At 42.2% G+C, this 22,610-nt stretch overlaps 2 protein-coding genes across 3 annotated transcripts; both read right to left on the reverse strand.

Moving 5' to 3' along the window:
• Window positions 1-794: 794 nt before the first annotated feature.
• gucy2cb (guanylate cyclase 2Cb) lies at window positions 795-12,493 on the reverse strand. Its single transcript, XM_029527644.1, has 27 exons — window positions 12,295-12,493; window positions 11,630-11,742; window positions 11,258-11,325; window positions 10,823-11,038; window positions 10,443-10,561; window positions 9,882-9,984; window positions 8,943-9,054; window positions 8,663-8,804; window positions 8,132-8,214; window positions 7,886-7,994; window positions 7,719-7,800; window positions 7,428-7,530; window positions 7,201-7,260; window positions 7,020-7,091; window positions 6,791-6,895; window positions 4,578-4,664; window positions 3,881-4,013; window positions 3,630-3,767; window positions 3,224-3,300; window positions 3,056-3,147; window positions 2,797-2,955; window positions 2,381-2,573; window positions 2,137-2,311; window positions 1,769-1,867; window positions 1,501-1,595; window positions 1,305-1,381; window positions 795-996 (listed from the first exon to the last, which is right to left on the reverse strand). Exons 1-27 carry the CDS (start codon window positions 12,491-12,493, stop codon window positions 795-797), a joined length of 3,213 nt encoding a protein of 1,070 aa, XP_029383504.1.
• A 5,132-nt stretch (window positions 12,494-17,625) lies between these two features.
• Window positions 17,626-21,957, reverse strand: csdc2a (cold shock domain containing C2, RNA binding a). 2 transcript variants are annotated; one of them, XM_029528100.1, is made up of 4 exons: window positions 21,871-21,957; window positions 18,727-18,950; window positions 18,443-18,565; window positions 17,626-17,788 (listed from the first exon to the last, which is right to left on the reverse strand). In XM_029528100.1, exons 2-4 carry the CDS (start codon window positions 18,912-18,914, stop codon window positions 17,626-17,628), a joined length of 474 nt encoding a protein of 157 aa, XP_029383960.1. In that variant the 5' UTR covers window positions 18,915-18,950; window positions 21,871-21,957. The 2 variants fall into 2 exon arrangements, with proteins under 2 accessions (XP_029383960.1, XP_029383959.1); XM_029528099.1 differs by having other exon boundaries at window positions 18,727-19,083; window positions 21,871-21,924.
• Window positions 21,958-22,610: the final 653 nt, after the last annotated feature.

Raw genomic sequence — 22,610 nt, forward strand, 5'->3', positions numbered from 1 at the left:
GCTGTTAAAATTGATTGAGGTGACAGATTAATGAAAATTTACATATATATGCATATAAAGTTCCCAGTGAAAAAATAAACACAAAGTCCCATAGATGTCCATGTCTTTGTTTAACGATCAGTTTAAAGTCTAGGTTTAATAATACTCTAGTATCAAAGGGTTCAGTCCCCAGAGAGAAGCTTGCAACCTATATTCAGAACCTGGGCTTCAAAACCAGCTCTCAGGAATTTGCAACTTTGTGATGTCACAGTGAAGCAGCTACAGCCCTCAGCCACTCCCCACCTGGGCCCATTGTTCTTATTGCAGGATTTAGATCTTTAAGTGTTCGTCTAAAATCTGCAAAATTGTTATTTAATCACCCAGAAAAGAGCCAGCCAAGCAGAAGAATTGGAGGCTCTAGACTCCACCATTCGTGTCCAACGATGTTAAAGACACTAACCAATATCTTTTAGGCTCAGTAATGTAAATAAAATTACATCTTTAAATTGTTTCACGAATATTTAACTCACTGCATGAATGTTGCCTATAAGAGTCTGGTTTGTTGTTCTTCATGTCTCTGCTTGCTGCTGGACTTTTAACTCACAACAAGTGCCAGAAATAACTAAAGGATTGTGGCGGCATCTAAGAAACGCATCCTGAATAAAATAAAACAAGCCAGCACATCTCACATCCTTGTTCCTCTAACTTAACCCACCTTTATATGCTGTTTTGTGCATATGTGTTTACTCCTGGTATGAATTCATTGTGCGCAGAGCAACAATCCTCTCCCATCCTCCCTCAGTAATGTGAATAAACTACAGGAAAGTACTGAGGGTGTTATCAACAGTGGCCAGATGCAGGTACTCAGGAAGCTCATTCTCAGACTCCACCTCTGATTCTAGATCATTGTTGTCCTTCTGTTGTCTGTTCTTTCTCCGGACCGACCCTTGAGCGCGGCGCTCCAGACACATGAGGATGTTCTGGGCAAGGTCCTGCTGCAGCCGCTGGACGTTCTCTCTAGAAAACAGGAAGCAGCACAACAGAAGCAGGTTTAGATAAATAAGACTTCAGTATCTGGCCAGGCTAAATGTACGCTAGAACACAAATGTGTGTTAAAAAACAACTGTCAGTCTAATTTATGTTTAAGTCAGTAATGTACATAGAACGTATAAAATTTTGTATTTATACAAATCCAACTAACACTGCTGTTAAAGGAACAGTTCAACATTTTAGAATATACATTTTGCCTGGTTTTCTTGGCATCTGTTTTATTTCATTTTTATTACTTCCATATTTTTAAATGTGTTTTCAGGTTGTTTGCTTACGTTGTTGGTGGTGTCGGGAGGTCGTAGTCTTTTCCAGTTTCACCTGTTAACCAGTAGGTCGTCTCTGTGCCTTTACCCTGAGAAAAGGCACATTCATGTTCATCAGCATTAGTTTGTGGCAGTCAGCTATTTTTTTTTTTTTTTAATTAACTCATTTGGCCGATATATTCACTAAAGTTAACAAATGAGTTTTTACCTTCAGATATGTTTCTCCTCTCATCTCATATTCAAACTTGCAGTCTGTCCTCTGCAGGATATTTATAGTCGGCTGACTGACGTGGATCCGTAGAGCTGGAGGATCCATGAGATAAAACAGGTGTTTTTATTTTCTCCCAGGCTTAGTGGTGGTAAACGGACTCATTTATTTGATAATGTTGATGGAAAGGTTCTCTAATTCCACTAGAGCAATGTGGATGGATATCAGTGGACAGAAATGTCATGCACGTGTTGATGTCCACACTCACGATGTCCTGCTGACTCCATACGAGATGCTGTGTTCACTGTGTCTCCAAATAAACAATATCTGGGCATCTTTATCCCCACGACACCGGCTGCACAGGGACCTGGACACACACAGTCAGTCATAGATTACAACTATTCATGAGATTGCAAAAGGGAGAGAAAAGAACAAAAAGGAGGTGAAGGAACTGAGCAAAGAAAGAGTAGGGGAATAAAGCTCTCCACCAAGACGGATGACCCGTGGCTTCATCATTTTCATTCAGAGATCGAGTCATTGGCTCCTGGGAGTTTATTTCCACTTAGAAAGGACTGAACATTTTTATTGTAAGAGTGAGAAAAGTTTTTTTTTTTTTTTTTTTCCTTTGAGCTCTACCCGAGTGTATGCCGATGCGGATCCACACCGGGATTCCAGGCAGGTGTCTGAGCTGGAAGGTGCTCATGAAGGCCAAGCTGTCCAGCGCCATGTGGCAGATGTCCACCGCATGCCTGTTTCCATTTCTCTGAGGCAGCCCAGAGGCCACCATGTAGGCGTCTCCTATCGTCTCCACCTGAGGACAGATGGGTGAAATGATGAATCTATTGAATCATTAAGACTGAGGCTTCGCTCCTGTCGATACCTTGTAGACGTCGTGGTGGTCCACGATGCTGTCGAAGCCCTTGTATATGTCGTTCAGCATGTCCACAACGTCCATTGGAGTGCTGTACTGGCACAGAGTGGTGAAACCAACTATGTCACTGAAATAGATGGTCACCTCATCATACAGCTCTGGTTCCACCACACCGGTCTCCTTCAGGCTTTTCACCACCGGACTGCACACAGACATGGACAGCACACTCATACTTTAAAAAAAAGAACAGGTTCCTCTTTTTCTTTCCACATCACTCACAGCCCTGACATGACTGGCCAATTGGAACAATTTATAAAAAAAAAACAAAAAACATTTGCATTCAAGAAGCAGTTCTGTCAGCGCTAAAAGTTATAGATTTTGATATCTGTGACCTCAGCTCGGTGTGAGTTTCAGTATAAACAGACCCAGGAAGCAGCATGAAGTTGAGGCAGTCGGCCCTGTCCCGCTCAGCTTTGTAGAGAGCTGTTCTCTCCTCCACCAGGTGCTCCAGGTTCCTGGAATACATCTGCAGCCGTCTGATCATGTTGTCCATGTAGCTCTCGTTGTCCTGGTTGTGGATTTTACTAGAGGACAAGGGAAGAAATAGGCCAAAGTAAGGAAAGGAGTAACATTCATGTTTACTAACTACAAATCTTTCTTACGCTCGTCACTGAAAGAAGTTACCTGATGATTTTTCCCAGAGAGTTTTCGATCTTCTTAAAGTCGGGTCTTTTTTCTGGATCTTCATCCCAGCAGCTTTTTATCAACATATAAACCTGGAAAAGATGACGCTATGAATATACACAAAGCCATAAACGTACATCAGGACACCGCACAAAAGACTTCATTCACCTCTGCCTCTTTCTCTGAAGCCGTTTCAAAGTTAAGATCCGGTCTGAAATACGACATGATGACCCTCAGCAGCTTTTCTGTTTGGAAACAGACAGATGTTAACTATGTGTTAGGAGTAAAGAGTGTGCGTCTCAACACAAAACACTGGTAACGATTCTGGCACCGGTTTGAAAAGTCTCTCAAACTGATTCATCAACTCCTGCGAGTGAAACATGATTGTTTACCTACAGTTGCACTTATTCACTTAAGGACTGGTCAAAGATTACTGTGATCTAATTGAATCTTACACTTTTTCCACATATTTTGGAAAAAATATGTAGCATAGAAACAAGCAGAAAACGTAATTTAGCTGTACTTTTTGATTAACAGCTGAGCATGTGAGGTGTTGTGTCGTGCTGTGTGTCACCTGCTCTGTCAGAGCAGTACTCGGTGTAGAAGGTGCATTTTCTGAGAACAATCTCCTGAGAGATGATGGCAAAGCTGTAGACGTCTCCTTTCTGAGAAGTGCCATGTTTCCTCAGATGCTCTGGAGCCGTCCACAAGTCTGTGAGGGGAAGACGAGGAGGAGGAGTGGAACGAGAGGGGAGACTGTAAAGAAGTGAAGGAAGCGTATTCCTCAGTGAGGAAGGAGCACTGGACACAGCTGCTGTGGTTTACCCGTGCCGGGGCTAAGAAAGCTGTTGCAGCCAAAGTCAGTTATCTTCACCACCATGCGATTGTCCACCACACAGTTGGTGGACTTGAGGCGACCATGCACCTGGATGTCGCTGGAATGCAGGTAGGACATGCCCTGCACAGAGAAACCTCACATCAGTCTGTGTCACACACAGAGCGTGCAGGAGAGCTGCTACTGAGCAGATTTACTGCAAATCAAGGCCGCACAACACCATCAGTTATCTTTACTGACCTCTGGTGGTAACCAGGGGCAACGACAACAGGATAGATATTTGGGTCAATGGTACAGTGGTGAATCAGAAAAGAGGTAATCTGAGCAGTTTAAGTATTATTCATAAGATGTAGATATTCTATTTTAAAAAACTAAAAAAAAAAAAAAAGAATTTAATAGAAAACAAATAGAGATTACTGTATGGTAATATATGAGGTTTATTTTTTGATTGAAGTATAAAACTGTCATGGTTGATAGTACATTGTCAGGTACAGAAAGCAGGAGACAGTAGAGACCAGCAGGTCAGTGGATAGGAACTATCGAGTACACAGCCCTTTGTTACTATTGATCACTGCTCTGTGATTAGGTGTGTTTGTTAGTCGTGATCTGACTGCGATGCAATAACATGTCAGAAGCAGGACAGCATTGAGCCGAACATTGATCTACAGACCAGATATCCTGTCTCACCTTGGCAATGTCGTACATGACGGAGATTTTGAACTCCCAGTCCATAAAGGTCTCCTCTGGATAAGAAATCTTGTCATTCAGCACATACTAGAATGAGGAGGAGAGAGTGCGTTTGGATGTGTGTATGCAACATGTAATAGATTTGGATCGATTTAAAGGGCATATTTCAGGTTAATGTCTTTCCGCATTTATAATCTTGTCTAAAAAAATAAATAAAAAATAAAAAAACCCACATTTGAAAAGTTAATGGGTTTTCTTCCCTCCCCCTCCCCCAAGACTGGGGCCCAGCAGGCATCTACCTCCCTGCAGCACCTGCTCTCCCCACACAGGCACCTATCAAACTAAACGTGGATCACCAAAGTGTTTCTCTCCCGCAGCAGTAGTACAGCGCTACACCTCGTAGTGTTGATGGATATTGTTATTGTTATTATTATCATCATCATCATCGGGGCCCATAGCACACAGGACAAGCATTCAAAAAGGAAACAGATAAACAATATTTTACATAAGGCTGAGACGCCAAAGAGTCCACATCTTTGAAAAGAACATTAAGTTTCTGCATACTGCTCCTTCTATAGCGACGCCACAAGTGGGCAGTAAACATGAAGCTACAATAAGCTTTAAGAAGTGTAGTCTTCACCTGTACAGAGCACGTACCAAGCTTTTGAATTAGTGTATTCGTTTGGGCGTACATGGCACGACACTGCCTGTAAATGTCCCGATCAGCGGACAGGTCATCAGTAATACAGTGTCCTAAATATTTGGCCTCGTTACATACTTGCAGGACTGTGCCAGACAGAAGTCAGGAAATGACTTCTCTACTCCTGACAATCACTACGCTCATTTTTCTAGCATTGAGTCCGTGCCATAATCCCAGCAAACCCTCAGTAACTGTTGAAGACCAGCACTATACGGAGAAAAGATAACTAAATCATCTGCACACATGAAGTGGTTGATGGTGATGTTACCAACCACACAGCCTGTACCGCATCTGCTACATCATCCATATAAATATTAAATAAGAAGGGAGACAGAATGCTTCCCTGTCTAACTTCATTGCGTGCACTTAATGGAGCAGCCATAAAGTCACCCCGCTTTACATGCATTGCCTGATGAGCATACCAAAAAGCCAGAACCCTTTCAGATATTTGGGAACGCCACTACTGTGCAACTTCTAAAATTATTTTTCATGGCAAGGCATCGATAAAACACAAACATAGTGGAATAATGCCTGTTATACAGATCTAAAATCTCCTTTAGAGCGAAAATACACATCTGTCCTGTGTCTTAGTTTGAAGCCAAGCTGGTGGTCAGATGTCCAGACAAACTGTTCTAATCTATTCAATAAGGTCCTCTTCAGGATTTTGGATAAAATACTGGCCAGAGCTACAGGCCGATAATTCTAACTGCTATTTATTTTTGAAGCTTTGCCTTTGATAATAGGCACCAATACAACAGATAAGATGTAGTCCGGTAAAATACCATGAACAAAAAACCCAGTAAAACAAATGGCAAGCAGAGGACAGACTTTTCTGCTTGCAAATTTTAAATGCTCAGCAGATATCTTGTCCATACCACATGCCTTATCTTTTAGCATCATAAGACTTCTTGATTTTGATTATTTATAATCAAGACTCCTGCCTGTAACAGATGACCATTAATAATTTTGCTGTTGCCGGACATATGATGGTAATCAGTGCAATATTATGACGTGAACAGAATATTACATAAGCCAGCACCACCTGCCCTGCTCTCTCTCTCCTCTGACCATCTACTCTCCCTGCTCTCCGGGGCACATAACAGGCTCGTAGTTATCGGGCTACGGTCTGTCATATGTGTAATGGTACACGTTTAAAGTTTCTTCTGTGTCCGATCTCAGATTGGGCCCTGTTATTTTCCTGTCGCCCAGGTTCACCGCTCTCCCTCTGCCTACGTCACTTCCGCTGTAGGTTTTTCAAATGTGTAAGCAAAATTTCCTCACAAAAGCCAAATTAATATTTTTACCAATATATTTTGAAGGAAAAAAGATCGTTCCTATATTATTTTCCTAAACATTGATTCAATAACCTGCAATATGCCCTTTAATGTGTTGTGTGATATCTGGTTTTTGTAACTTGGTCTCCATTAAGCTCCTGGACGTCTTGGGCTTGTGGGGCTTGTGTTTTGAAGTTGTCAAGCTGAGATAGGCCTGATTGTGTGCATGACATACGTACCTTGAGCGACCCTCTCTCTCCATACTCAAACACTCCAAACACACCCTGATCAAATTTCACAGTGCCATAAAACTTCGTCAGGTTGTAATAGTCGATTTGGAGAAGCTGCAGAGAAATAGCATAAAACAGAGAAGACACATGGACAAATATTAAAGCAAAGGGGAGTACCAAAAAAAAATAAAATAAATAAAAGCCCTGAAGACATCAGATCAATGTGTGTGTGTCTTACTGCGTTCAGTTCTATCTTCTCGGTTTCATCAAAATTGCCGTCTGAGTGTTTCAACTCCTTCAAAATTACAATCTGAAAACATAGCAGCAGTTAAAAACAAATTATAGCTATTTGTTCAATAGAGTATGAAAATACGTTGATCAATCTGAAAAAACTATTCAGGATGTTGTGTCCGAGCTACCTTCTTATCATAAAGTGCACGGCGGATCATGAAGTTCTTTTTTTTTCTCTCATCTTCAATCTGAAATTAGTAAATTAAGGATATTTTAACAGAGGCCAGTGTCCACATGCTCTGCTGCATTATGAGTGAGGATGAGGGGAGAAATATTAATTAGAGTGTTGAAGCCTGTAGAAGATTCAAGTCTAGGATGTGAATCACTGTCCTGCTCAGGTTTACAATTCATTTACCTTCAGAGAGACGACATTGAGTTCACTATTCTCCAACAGTGTGACGAGAAGAGAGGCAATGTGTGACCAGCGCTTCCTGACCCGACGGTCTCTCCTGTTCTGTCTAAGGAGAAAACTGCCATTTTAACTTCTATTGTGGCTTTAGTTTGTGATTCTGTAAGTACTTTTAACTGTAAAATTATTTTGAAACAAATCGTGACGTATTTGGATCCTCAGCCTGTATAAAGCTAACTTTCCAATCACATTGACCACAGTTCCCATGGACAAAGTGAGTCTCTCTGTCTCCCTCACCTGTAGAAAATGAAGGCAATGGTGGCCACCACAACCACTGTGACAGCCAACACAATGACAATGATGTTATAAGACGCTGGATCTGAAGGTTCGCAGATAAAAATAAAGAGCCAACGGTTAAAAATTTGCAGATTATGTAATTAGCAGATGTGTGTGTCTAGCTGTACCTGAATCTGGTTTGAAATTAGGAAGTCTACTTCCCCAAATGAAGGAAGGATCCGTCTCAATCAGTGTGGTTTGGTTGAGCTCAGTGTCAAACCTGAATAAAATGCGATACTGGGGGGGAATTAAAAAAAAATAAAATAAATAAATCACACCTTTCAGCAATAAAACGCTAGATGACAACAAGAGATTCAGCACAGGAGGGAGTCCAAATAGTTCATCTTATTCAACACAGGATCCAAGTAGCCTACCTTGTTGTCATTAGTGGTGTAAATGATGGAGAGGTTCACATCTCTGTCTCCGTACTTGTCCAGCTTGTAGTATCCAGCAGATCCTGGACAGAATTAGTGGGGAAATCTTTACAAAAGAAACTAAATAACTGTGACATTTATAGAACACAGTTGCAGAGCCCCGTCCGGGAAAAGTCATGAATCACATTGATCCCAGAACGAGATACATACTTAGAGAGAAGCTGGTCATTGGTTTGCTGTAATTATTTGGCCTCACACTCACACAGCTGCAGGCTGTAACACCTAATCCGTCTGTCATGTGAGTGAAGGACACACACAGGTGACAGCAGTCAACAGCCTCCGTCTGTCTGAGCAGTCTGTGACTCTTATCTCACAATGTGTTTCATTGTATCATATATGTGCTCATTTTTAGGCTTAATGTGTGAAACTTTTCAGGCCAAGAAAATAATGTAGCTGGATTTAGAGTCTACAGCAGCTAAACTCTCTGCTTTCTTTCCTCCAGCTATGGCGGAGGAAATGGCCCTTTCTTACCATTAAAGGAGATGTTTCTGAAGTAATTCACGTTGACATACTCCATCTGCTGAATCTCTGACTGAGGCTTTTTAGCAATTTCCCTCAGGACCTGGCCCGTCAGCAGCACCGCATCGTGATACGCAGCCATGTAGTCGTTCATCTGCAGCCGGAGGGAGATGTTGATCAATTAGATTCACGTTTGAGGCAAATTCTGGATGCAATCCGCAAAAAACCACCGGAAACACGCTGAAGTTTGGATAAAGACCACGGAAGCACATGGACAAGGAATAGTCCTCACCATGCCTTTGCTAGTCGCAGTGTTGACTTTGTAGTTTCTGGTGTTGGGCATGGTCACCACCAATACATTCCTCATGGACGGCAGTGACGTTGTGTTGACGTAGTATTTATCACTGGAACACAGGACAGACATCCTCATCAGCACATTCACTGGAACTCTGAATCAGGATCAGATGCTGGAACATTCAAACAGTCTAATCCCAACTCATACTGTAGATATCATATAAAATGCTCCACCTTTAATTACAGAAAAACTTGACAAATAAATACCACAAATAAGAAATTAGGAAAATAAATATGAAACTTGGCACCGAAACAATGGAATGGCAACAAGAAGTATTCAGGTTATGCACCCCTTGTTTTTTGATTGGACAATAACTTGAGAAGGAATGATATAAAGACAGATGTAACTGTTGATAATAATAAAGATTACCTTTGCATTTGCACTCATATCCTACACTAACAGTACTAGTTCTACGAGTAAACTGCATGTTTCACCTATTAGACTAAATAGCTGTTTGTTAGCTGATCCTAACATCATTCTACCAGCAACCTATTTCATTTGAACTAACAGATTCAGCTATGAACCACGAGCAAATGTTTCAACCAACCCTCTAGGTCTTTCAGTTAACTTTGTTTTTAACCATCTCCACTCAGATCTTTCAAACATTGACCCATTCATTCATCTGAACTATAATCCATTGTTTATTCATTAGTGTTCACTGTTTCCGCCATCTGTTTTTACTATTTCTCTGCTTGAGGGCAAATTATTCAGCAGCCTCGTTACCATGTGTTTGTGCTCAGGTGTTTTAGTCCAGTGACAGTTTCAGAGCCATGTGTGATGCACCACACTACACACAAAGTGTCAAAACAGACACAACAAAAGGGGAGGATAAGGGATATTTAGAGAAGTGGAGTTATGGTAGGAAAGAGCACTGACTTGTAAAGATCGATGAGGATGAAGAGGTTGTTGCTGCTGTCTGCATCTTTGGAGCCATCTTTCACCTCCACGATGTCCATGGGTGAGCCACACATGATGAACACTGCAAACACAAAATATAACGCAGACCAGCTTTAATTTAAACAAAGGTGGCCCCCGTTTCACGCTCCTGGTCCCATTTTCACCTAAATCTGTTCTTCAACCTTGGCGTCAGTTAATACCAAAACCAAAATGGACCATTCATTTCTGCATTAACATGAAACAAAAATAGTGACTTTAACCAGTGGTTGTTCGCACAAAACTGGGTCTTCACCCATTCAACAAATTGGTTTTGCTGTTACATTTACTGCTGCTTTGTTCATTGTGTGGCGAAGCAGGGAAAAAAATAACATTAAGAGCAAAAAACTGAAAAGGTCTGCCAGTTTAAAGTCATATTCCACATGAAGATGTATTGTACATACACACACACACACACACACACACACACACACACACACACACACACACACACACACACACACACACACACACACACACACACACAAAAGAAACAACACCTACAGTTGCTTGTCCTGTTTTTGGGTGACTTAAGTAATTGTCTCAGATCTTCTGGTTTGCGCACAACTGTTCGACTGATATTTTTGGCAAATTTGGAGTCTGCATCCAATGCATTGATATACCTGTGGAGTGAAAACAGGTATCATTAGGGTTTTGTTTTCACTTTACAAACAAGCCGTAACCTGCCCACCCTCCTCATGGATACTCATAAAGGCCTCATGTGTTAAAATTACTTCAATTCGGCTTAACTGAGTCAATCTGTCTGAGAGTTCTAATGTTGATGAAAATATTTTCTCGTTTTTGGACTGGGAACAGAATTGCATAGCTTGCTTAAATCCACAGAAGTGGATTACTCTTTTGCAGAAGCCTCCATGATGACTCACCAGAAGCAGTCCTCTGAGTGGGTCTGTTTCTTGTAAACATAGGCCGTCTCCCATTTGGGCTTGAGCTTGTTGTTGGCTTTCCAGAAGTTGATTAAGAAGTCAGATACCTTGCGTGCTGGTGGCAGGAGGCGCTGCAGGTTGAGTGTGTAGTCGCAGGAGAGACCAAAGCTTCCTGCTGAGATGATGGGTGTACTGAGCTTCAGACCTTTTTCAAAACTGATGGGAAGAACGGATGAAAATGAGACAGAGAATCTGAATGATCTAAATGGAGAGGAAAGAGATGACGGGCCTGCTGACATGTCCACGGCAAAACTACCCAATACTGAAACATTTATACATTTTAAACCTTGTTTGGAATTATTAAAGTGGTTTTTTTCAGATCTATCTGGAGTAGCATGGACATGGACAAAAAAAAAAAAAAAAAACGGCACTTACTCAACCATTTGAAAGGTGGCATAGGTGCAGGTTGGCCCGAGTACAGCACATCCAAGGTTTCCTGAATACTGCAAGTGAAAACATCTTAAAACAACTGTGTGTCTGTGAATGCAGCTGCGTTCTACATTTGTGAGTACAGCTCGCTCGGTTAAGGTTAGGAACTCTGGTGTGCTGCTTTTTAGCTTCTATAACTAGAGTTGCCCCCCTTCCTGCTTAGCTCTGTGTGGCCAGGGATGGCACAGTGCGAATATACCTTTTAGGGGACATATCTTTTATTTCCCAGAGTACACACAACACACACCTGCAAGCTCATACATATAAGGGAAAAAAAGACAATGAGCCTTGGCTGGATGTGAAATTGTAGCTACTCACCATGAGGTTTTTTAGCTCATCCACGCCCTCACATGTGCTACTACTACAGCCTCTTTGTCGATACAGGGTGGTGTTGAACCCTCCAAAGTTGGGGGTAATATTAAACGACATACCTTTATTGTGGTTTGTGGAAACAAAGAAAGGCGATTAGATATTTCCTCTGTCAGCTGTCATGCAGAAATTGTGAACATATACATGCTCCACAGCGTTACACAAATGTGTGTCTAACCAGGTAATCACAAAAAGTAGGGGCCCATTATTCTGTTTTTGCCACTCCTACGCATGTTCAATTATTTTTGTGATTAGCATTACTGGTTAGGCCTCCTTTTGGACCAGTTACAATAATGTATAACCCAGACGGAATTACAATTTATCATAATCAGGCTCACGTTCACTTTCACTGAAGGCTGAGAGATGTTGCAATATGCTCATATCATTTAGTTGGGTACTTAAGTTCTGTTTAACAGTCCTAAATGGCCCTTAACTAAAGGGCATCACAGTATTGGGCAGGCCATAAAATAATGCAGTTCACATATATTCTGGAATCGTATGCACAAATACATTTTTCTCTTGAATATTTACTGTAATCTTTGGCACCACAACCTGTTGTGATGATTTTTAAGTCCATACTGGACAATCATATACTCCGTTATTTATTTTCTTACCTTCTGCAACATTGACAGCTGAGTCTATCTCTATGGCGTCCAGGATTACTCCTTTCACAAACCTCAGGCTCCAGGGAGATTCCTCATCCTCCAGCAGGATCACATTGATTGTAATCCCATTCATACACTTTCTGATACCTTGACACGGAGCAATAAGGCACAAGGCGCACAAACACAACCACCAGGCACCTGGGCCCATTTTCTGCTCTGACATTCCTTGAGTTTATATCTTTAGGCTGTTAGAGACGGCCCATGGTCAGACAAAGGCTTTCAAATGTTGTCTCTGTCACTCCACCAGGTCCACAGTTCAATAAAGTCACTAAACACTCCAAGAGATTGCGATAAATAATTTGTAGCAAAGTCCAGAAATGAAATTTGCCCGCTGAAATTCTGATTGTGAGACGAAATTGATTTAAGAACTGCTCAGCACCAAAATCCTTGTCTGTTCACCTCTGTGTTGTTCGCTTCTGGGACTCACACTTCCTCTGTCCCAGATTTGGCCGCCCAGCTGCCACCTCAAGTTGTTAATATACAACCTTTAAAGACGCAGTCAGGCCATAAAACCTTCTCACCATTGTTGCCCGAAAGTCTGCATGACATACAGCATGGCAACACAAGCAAATATACACGGATTTTACATTCAAAGGTTTTTTTTTTCAAGGAAAATCTAAGTAATCACGATTCTTTCCGTTTACTGGATATTAAATGTCAGCTAAAATTCACCTGCTTCTGTCAGCTACCGTGTGGAAACGCGATGACGCAACTGACACCTACAATCCGCAACACACTTTTCCAGTTTTTAGAAATATCTATACAACAGACAGACATTGGAGGATATAACACTATCACACAGAGAATTTCAGCATTTATTCTGATCAGGAGAGTCATTTTCTCTTGGCTTCAGTATTATTTGATCAGCCTAGAGGTCGCAGCTCTGACATTTTGGTAAAAGGATTTTTGCCAGGACTTGAAGTGTATTTGTGCCAATTTCATCTCACTATGGATGTGTGTCATCTATATTTGCTTAACTTAATTTAGCACAATAACCGTGGGAAGCAGACAACGCAGTCAAAGTGTGTTTGTTCATCTCCAAAGCCATGGAGAGAGCAAGGAAGTGATTGTTTATCTATCTGATTGTTAGCATAATGTTCATTATCACACTTAGTAAGTCTAACTGCTCACCTCTGGATCATATTTAGCGACTATCCACAGCTGGGGACAAGTGGAACCGGCCATCTCCTTCACGTTTGGCTTTATTGTGTTGAAATCCATACAAAGATAGATTCGTGGTTTTGAGAACTAAAATACAACATTTCTCCATTTTCTATATTTTCCAAAAAGTATACAAGATATCTGGTAAGCACTGTGATTTGGCTGTGGGTCCAGATGGGCCCGGCCTGGAGGTGGTTGTTATTGTTGGGAGCTCAGACTGTTGACCGGGAAGCCCACTGCAGTTCACAACACTCAGATAGGTTGTGGAGAATGATGTTTGATTAAGGAGGCTAAAATATATAATATAGGCATTTGGCATCAGTGCAACTTACCTCCTTGTGATTCGTCCTGTTGGGTATTTGGATGCTTTTATGCTCATCACAGCTGTAAATAGTTCCCGCAGGTTTCTCTGTCAGCTCCTCCTGACCTGTATCTGTAGGATTGTATGCATTACACTGCCACGTGAATATGGAGACTAATAATTCAATAATACAATTTGAAATAACATCACCTAGGATATCATTAAAGAAGATAAGTGTTTTATTTGGTGGGGGAAGCAGTGATGAATCAGCAAATTTGTACCTAATAATCTCCAACCAAAGGCAAACAAATAATCATGAACCTTAAATGCTCAACTGTGATAATTCCGCTAACAACAATAACAAGAAGGTATCTGTTTGTGAGTGGTTTTTTTTTTCTGTCTGTATCAGAGAAAGGCATGTGGCAAACACAGACTAGCAGATTGTGAAAGGCAATTCAACAAAAGGAAGACCAGAAGAGAAAAGAGAAGAGCAAAGGTTGCTGTAGGTCATAAAAGTCATCACAGATAATACCCTTGTGCTGTAAAACTTCCGTAATTAAGTCCAGGAGTCTTTCTTTACTGCTCATCAACAGCACAGACCACATCCACACCCTGCAGCACAGTCACTGGGAACGACTGAACAAAGAAAATCAAGCCTGGAGCTAATTATTATCATCTCAGAGCGGCCTTATTCAATTAGTACCAGCTCCAGCTTAATAAAACCACAAAATCTCTAAACGCACACACAGTTAACACACACAGACACGCCAATGTTGTCATACGTCACTTTTGGGTTGATTATATAGACCAAACCTGAATTTAACTGCACAATCTGTCCCAAACTTTTGTTCAGTCTGCACACACACACACACAAATCCTGCTTCATTAGTCACTGTGATATCAAGGTGACAAACCTGCACCTGGCACGAAACGAAATCAATAGAAAAGTGTTCACTGTTGTTAATAATAATGTTTCACTGTTATTGCCATCATTATCAAAGGTTTTTCTTTTCTAATGAAGGTCTTCATCAGTGTTTCTCAATGACACTTGATGACGTGTGCATTTGTTAATAATTGACGGGAGGGGTGCCCTCACGGTCCAGTGGACATGGCCGAAGATATGTATTTGTTCCTGTTTGAGGTTGAGCTAATAAATCATGACCTTGTTATAGTGTTTAACCAAACCAGCCAACCCTGAAGTCCCAACAAGTCTGTCTTCACAAATACATACAGACATTTCTTTAAGCTCACCTATATTATTATTTCCTCATCGAAGTGGTGCTTTCAGTTCATCCGTTTGTTGTTAACATCTCAGTATACTCAGCACAATGAAATAAACACAGTCCAATATCCCACAACCACACTGCTTCTCCCCTGGTGGAGGTTCAGTAGCAAGTGGATCACTAAAGCATGACTGACACCTAATGGTCAGAGCGACTGACTGACTTGAACCTTCTTTGCGTTAGAGTCTCAATGTGAATGCAGATCATTCATCTCATTGTTCGATATGAGAGACATAAAGTCTATGCAGGAAGTTGATTGTGATCTCGAAGCATTATCTGAGCACCTCCTCTACTCCCCGATCAATGTGAGGTGCTTGTACCTGAGTATTTCTGTGTCATGCAGCCTCATATGACTCCATTACATTGAGTTCAGAGCCGGTGACTTGTGCATGTAGAAAACAGATTCTGATCCATGCAAGTTCCATTTTGATACCAGTATTTCTATTTGTAACGATTAATTTACTTTGTGTACAGTTTCTACTTTTTGTCTTGAGGGACACAGAAACACTCTTTAGGGTTGCCAGGTCTGTGGTGGCCAGTTTCTTGTCAGCAGGTAAGAAGTCAGTCTGGTTTTCTGTATTTCAGTCAGAGAAAATGTTAAGTCAAAAAAAAAAAGAAAAAAGAAGAAGAACTAAATAGTCTTTTGGCTGTTTTATCCAAAGAATCAACACATTTTCACACAGGACTGTGAATACAGTAGTAAGTTTTATTCGAACTTTATTGTAATGACTAAACACTGTCACAGTGATTTGACAGAAATAAAAGTGCTTGCGGGCACAATCCAATTCGTCTCTCTCACAGTAAAGAAACCAAACAGACACAGTATGTTACTATAATGTGAAGTCAAAACCCTTGGCAAGAAATGAAAGATGCATAGGAGACCTGACGACGCCTCTGAGGGCTCCAACTGTGTTACCGCATGACGAAACAGAACCAATATAATCTACGTACAAATTACAACAAAGCGCACAGAACATGCCGATTTCCAAAACAACAAACTGATTGTTATTTTAAACATCACAAAGTTATTAAAAATTAGACAAAGAATATGCAGAAATCAGATATCTCAGTTTGGGAAGATTAAAGATTTGTTTGTTTGTTTGTTTGTTTTTTTGTCGATGGGGTGACAGCAGCAAAGGGATTTTTACAGGGTAGTATCATTAGAGTGAGGTGTGTATGTATTCAAACACAAATACTTAAAAACGCAGCTTTTCATTACCAAACACCTGACGTTTTCATTGTAACAAATGAAAATAAATAGTCAATAAATAAATAGTCTTTTAAAACTTACATCAGGAAGCTTTTGCTGCAGTTTTTTTTTTTTCCCTTCACAACATTTTTAATGACATCTAAAACTTACTGAACCTTAAAATTTAAAGTCCCTTCTCCTCTTTTTTATTTGATATGATAATATTTATCGGTTTATTCCAGAGAAAAAAAAGCCTGAGGGCTGTAAAAATGCTTATTCCCTATCTTGGCACCTGACTGGCAGGAATATTGATTTTTCTCATCAAACCCTTGGCAAGTATTTATTTAACAGCTCTTTTCTGCTAATTTTACCCGACAAACTGCGGACCCTCATCTTGGTAGTCTTCCTTTACACCTGTGTCCTAACATTTTAAATCTAGCTTCAAACATTTTTAGATAATCACTCCATCATCTGCCCGATACTCTTCCCTCCTCAGTTTCTTTCCCCAAACCCCAAATCCTCCGGCCTGGGTTTCCAGCGGCAGGCCCACAAAACATCCCTTTCCTGTCTCTACCACCGAAACGTGTGACCGTCATAGGAGCTGGCTACAGTAATACTGGATTTCTACACTCACCAAGTAAACAAATACAGTAGTGCTACGATATTAAGAAGGAAAATAATTTCTTACACGTGGAGTTCTTCACAGCTATTGAGGCTGAAACACATTAAAAAGTGAATTGAATGTTGTCAACAACAATTATTCCTGCAGGTAGGGTCTCATTTGGTTGTCACTGCTAGATTTTCTGAAGGCAGATCTTTTCCTTAACAGCAGGCTGTTGATAAAGTTTTCTTTACCCTTTTAATCCTTGTTGTCCATCTGTTGTTGTAAAAACACACAGATGTTTGGTACATGACTCTTGGCAGTGGTGGCACAATTAATATCAGTTATAAAAATAAAGGTGGGAGTAAAATTAAGACCTCCAATGAGCTGGCTAACACATCCGCTTCCTAAGCATCACCACTCTTCAGAAACACTTCTCACTGATTTCCCACCTAAAATAAATTCCCTTGGTCAAAGTAAAAATGCTAGCACCAAGCCCAACTTTCCAACCCCTCAACCAAAAACATTCAACCCAGATGATGAAACTGAACCCATGGCCTTCCTAAAAAAAACATTCAAATGTATACATTCACAGCTTCATTCCCTCCCATAACCAAGCCACCTCAGGCTGAGTCTCTCTGATACCTTTTCCTCAAACCTGGTCCCAAACCTCAGACTCAATCCATGTCCATCCCCACCCAGGCTCCAAGAGCTTTTCCCCACCCCTGCAGCCTGAAGCACTGGTCTAGGAGCTGATGATCTGCCCTGACCAGGTCTCGTGCTTGGTGCCTGGATTGAGGTGGGTGATGACCACCTCCACAGCCTGGATCTTCTGATTCTTGGGAGGGATGGGGCACACCTTGTATGTGACCTCGTCCCCCTCCATAGGCACGTACTCTCCCTCAATGCTGTCAAAGAAGCAGAAACAACATCACAAACAAATTTCACTCAGGGGTAAAATTGATTTTCACACCTTAGGTTTGAGAAATGAGAAGTCGAAGAAAATATAACAACTGCTGCAGTGTTTCTATTTTCTATAGTAACAATCACATGGCAGCAACAACTACTAACAGAGAGCTTGAGGATTCAAATGTACGTATTGGGATTTAACTCATTTCTGCAGCTAATGCAGCTGTTGAAGCCAACTTTGCTACACAATGGAGATGGCAGATATAGCTGGTGAAGCCTTGTCTCATTTTGGTTTGGCCTTCATGGTCTACAATGGCTACGAAGATCAACAGCCACGTCTTCCCTGTGAATTGGGACAAAGTTTGGATCGAAGCTAACACCACCAATTTGTTTCATGACTTGGAGAACAATCACAGGGCCAAATGTGTGGAGGGCATGGGTCCAAGAGATAGTAATAAACAACAAAGCAATCACTCATTCGTCATATTTTGAAGGACACATTTGAAATCTCTAACTGCCTCTGATGTTTAAAAACAGCTGCAAAATCAAACTCTTTTGTTTTGTTTCATTTTACAATCTGAAGTCATGAGAATGATCAAATAAGCGGGTCAACAATGACAAAATCCTAATGACAAGGCAGTGAGGGCACTCACTCAGAGATGTGGACAAAGATGTCCTCTCCTCCATGAGAAGGACGTATGAATCCATGACCCTGAGACCTGGAGAAGTTTTTGCACACCCCTCTGAATACTGGACCTGATTTGGCTCGGACTGTCCTGCACGTAAAGACAAACAGAGAAAGAGAGAGAGAGAGAGAGAGAGGGGGGGGGGGGCAGTGTATCATAAATTCCCAAAGTTCTTTTTTGCATCATGTGCGTAAAGAAGACACCGGTGTGGGGACAGCCGTCAGCCCCTCAGCCTGTGTGCTCCTACTCACGCTGAGTATGTCCGAGTGCGTTTGGTGGGCAGTGGGCTGGGCAGCTCTCCAGGCTGTGGCGGCTTCCTCTCCCTCTCCCAAACCCGGCTGCCCTCTCTCAGGAAGGGAAAGGAGAGCTGCAGGGGGGTGCGCGGGGAGGTGAGTGGCATTGGGGAGTCCGCCGGCGAGGAGGGATCAGGCTCTGACATCTTGACTCGATACGTGTAGAGTGGCTTTTTTGTGATCTGGGTTTCCTCCAATGACAAACAAGGAAGAAGAGGAAGGAGGGTTACACCTCCTGCATGGCAAGTGTGTGTGTGAGGGAGGGGAGGTGTTCAGAGAGAAGGTCTGGCAGTGAAGGAGGTGAGCAATGACTCCCTGAAATAAAGGAGTAAGAAAGGAGGGAGAGACAAGAGAGGGAGAAAGAGAGAGACGTTAAAGGTCCCAGCGTTTCCGGAGTTTTATTGAACTTAAGAAGATATGCTGTCTGTAGTTTTACATTTCCTCCCTCAGGCCTCTCTCTGGAGCTCTACTAACAACAATCCAATAAAAACAGTATAAAAAAGAATTTAATATTAAGTAATGGATTGGTCACTTGGCAATGGATTGGCCCACTGGTGGCTCCTATCTGACTCTCACAGGGTGGTCAGCTGAATTTCCTTTTGTAAATATAAACGAGTGAATCTGCACAGTGGATTAGCTATCAAGTTTTTTGTTTTTTTTTCCAGAACAAGCTTAGTCCTGTGGAAAACCTCATATCTCCAAATTTGGCAATGTTGAAAATAGTCAGATAAACGAGGATCAAGTATCCCTGATGAGAAATCTCCCAAATAAACCTTTAAAAAGCCTCTTGGATTATCGAAAAAATTTTGTGTGGCGCAGCTGAGGTCGCACATTTGTGCAGAATCATCCTCAGATCAACTCTGTGTCTTTTATCAGGCATATTTAGGATGTTGGATAAGAAATCGAGACAACTTGTCTCCACTGCACTGCATTCTGGTCTTTCAAAGCTCATCCCGGAGCAGAATAGTACTGGGTACAAAGGAGACCCTGTCTGTCTGCTTGTTGTTCATCTTAAATGTGATTTGGCCCTTTGTTAGTGTTCCATGAATACTCTACATTAGGACTGTAAGAGCAGCCACAGCCATTTGGCATTTACTGCTGCCACACAGAAATGATTTTCTCCAGCAGACTGGCTGGTTTGACTTTTTAGTATTGCTAAATTGTCCGGATTGGTTTGAAGGAACAACAAAAGGTGCTGGTAGCAGCCGTGACAGAAAAAAAAAAAAAAAAAAAGCAATTTGAAGTGCCAGACTCTGATCTCACCAGCTTTGAAAAGTTGTCAAGATGATGTAAATAACAATCCCGGGGCGACAGGGCGGCCTTGGCTTGGCTCATCACACTTTATTTTAAGAGCCATTACAGGATTGCTCTTTATCGACTGTACTCAGCCGAGGAGCTGCTCTCTGAGCCAATTCGGTCGTTTTAGGACGGATGAGCTCTTTCCTGGACACGAACTCAATTATCTGTCGCATTGTAGCTGACTCTTGAGATGTGTCAGCATTATGACACTCATGTACAAGTGCAAAGGGCCGCAGGGCATCATCCCTTATATTACCAGCACAATAGTATAACCTGCCACTTGCACTTACAGCACTTTATTTTTATTTTTCTCTGCCTTTGTTTGGATTTATGACGGGCTGTGGTTGGTTGTGTGTGATACAGATTGCATGTATGTAGTGGTATGTTCAAACACCACACTTCAAGCTGTCTTTTCTTACAGAGACAACATCGTCACACTGAGCCCTGCTCTGGCTGGACCTGGACGGATCTGTTGTCAGACCTGCTGTCAGCAGCCTCCAACGTTGGACACCTGTAGGCTGGATGTGTGTCACAGTGAATCCCACAGGCTCCTTCCTCCATCACACTCTCTGTCAGTCTAAATATAGTGGAGTGTGTGTGAGTCGGAGATAGGCTGCTCATAACCTACATTCACGGGTCTCACTTCTGCCGAAACATCTTGTTCTGCACTCGCAGAGGTTATCGTCAGTGTTATGATAATGTCCTGCGATGCTGTGGACTCGCCTCGCTTGAGTCCAGTGAGTCTCATCAGATCCACCAATCAAATGATGAATAATATTCCTCTTCTGTGCTTAATGTGGCTATCGGAGACAACTGCCCACAAAGTATGATGAAGTGAAAGTTTGAAAGGTATAAATATTAACATTGTTAAATTAACAAAGAGGGTTTGAACTGTAGAGGAACACGAGGGTCACACTGAGGCTGAGTTTGGCCACTGAGGGACAACATGTCCACATAGCACAAGGTTTCAAATGTCCCATCATCATCATCACAGGAGTGGCTCTAATCTGTTTGGTTTATAAGCTCAGTGGTTGATGACTGGGGCTTATACCTTCCTGGAATCACGTTGGATTGATGTAATGATGATGATCAACACACACATCTGTCACCGCAGCAGCACTGATACCTCGTCTGATGGATGACAAGGCATAAATAGCCCAAGTAGTTTAAATAATTCAGCAGCTTGACTTGTGAGGCTCCTCTTTCATTAGCCTGCTCAATATGGCTGTGATGGGGCCAGAAAATTGACGTTTTTAATGAGTCTGCAGCAGCGCTGAAATGTTCACTCAGGAGGGTGTCAAGCTGCAGTGAAAAGAGAGGCCTGATCTGAGACTGAACTGAGGGAGGAAGAGGGCAAGAGAAAAGGCAGACAAAAGGCCAAAAGCACCTCCCTAAATGTGAAACGGGGACACTGAGGCTGTCTGTCCTCTGCATCAGTATGGGAGACACGTCAGCTCACACAGGGGGAGGGAGGGAGGCTGTGTTTCAACTTTAAATCAGCCTCCAGGAGACAAACAGCCGGTTTCATGGTGTCATTTGTTTCAATGAGCATGGCAGAGGCTAAATAATTGATTTCAAAATAAAAGCCCTTGAGGCGGGTAGTTTCCAGAAGCTTCTCACACTGAGGCAGCCTGAGAGCCGAGGATGCTCCACAATGTGACAAAATCAGAGCGACTCACAAGGAAAGAGACGAGGACGCTGGCAGATCTATTCGCAGAGGAGCAGGGCGGCTTCAGTCTGACATACAATAAAGGGCTTGGATGTGGATCATCCAAAACCCCGATCGATCCCATCGGTACTTACCGCCCAGGAGCCGATCGACCGGGACCCAGTGGAGACGTGGCCCCGGTGTCCGGAGACGATTATGTGATGAAATCCGGCGGAGGCTGCGGGGACATGTGGCGGCTGAGGCGGAGGATCTCGGTCTGGATGCGGCGCACAGGCGGAAAGAGACGGCAGAGACTGAGGAGGAGGAGGAGGAGGAGGAGGAAGGGGGTGGAGGGGTGGGGGGGAGGGGGGGGGGGGGGGGGGGGGGGGACAACAGCGGCTCCATTAACACAGGATCCATCAACAGACTCCTCTTTGTTCCGGACCGGGACCGAAACCTTCCCGGGTCTTCATCTGCTCCGGGACATTTAACCGGACCGGCTGTTTGTTTACAGGCTTCACCCAGCATCTCCCCATCATCATCATCATCATCATCATCATCATCATCATCATCATCATCATCATCATCATCGTTGTTGTTATTGGTCATCATTTCTTTGTTATTTATTAGTATGGCTTGGCAGCTTGAACTATTTACACTGAAGTTTCCCATCCAGATGAATGAACCGTACAGATGTGAAGGTATCTCATTTCTCTCAGATACTCACTGACTATTATAACAGACCAAATTTATATCCCACTTATATATTAAACCTTGACCTCTACAACATGCTTGTGATTCATTATAACACATTAAAAAAAAAACAACTCTCAGAACTCTTCCTCTTTTAGAGCAAAAGATCAGGAATCAGAACTTCAATTGCTCCTTCCATGAG

Source organism: Echeneis naucrates, chromosome 19 (assembly GCF_900963305.1).
Source record: "Echeneis naucrates chromosome 19, fEcheNa1.1, whole genome shotgun sequence".
Taxonomy (NCBI): Eukaryota; Metazoa; Chordata; class Actinopteri; order Carangiformes; family Echeneidae; genus Echeneis; species Echeneis naucrates.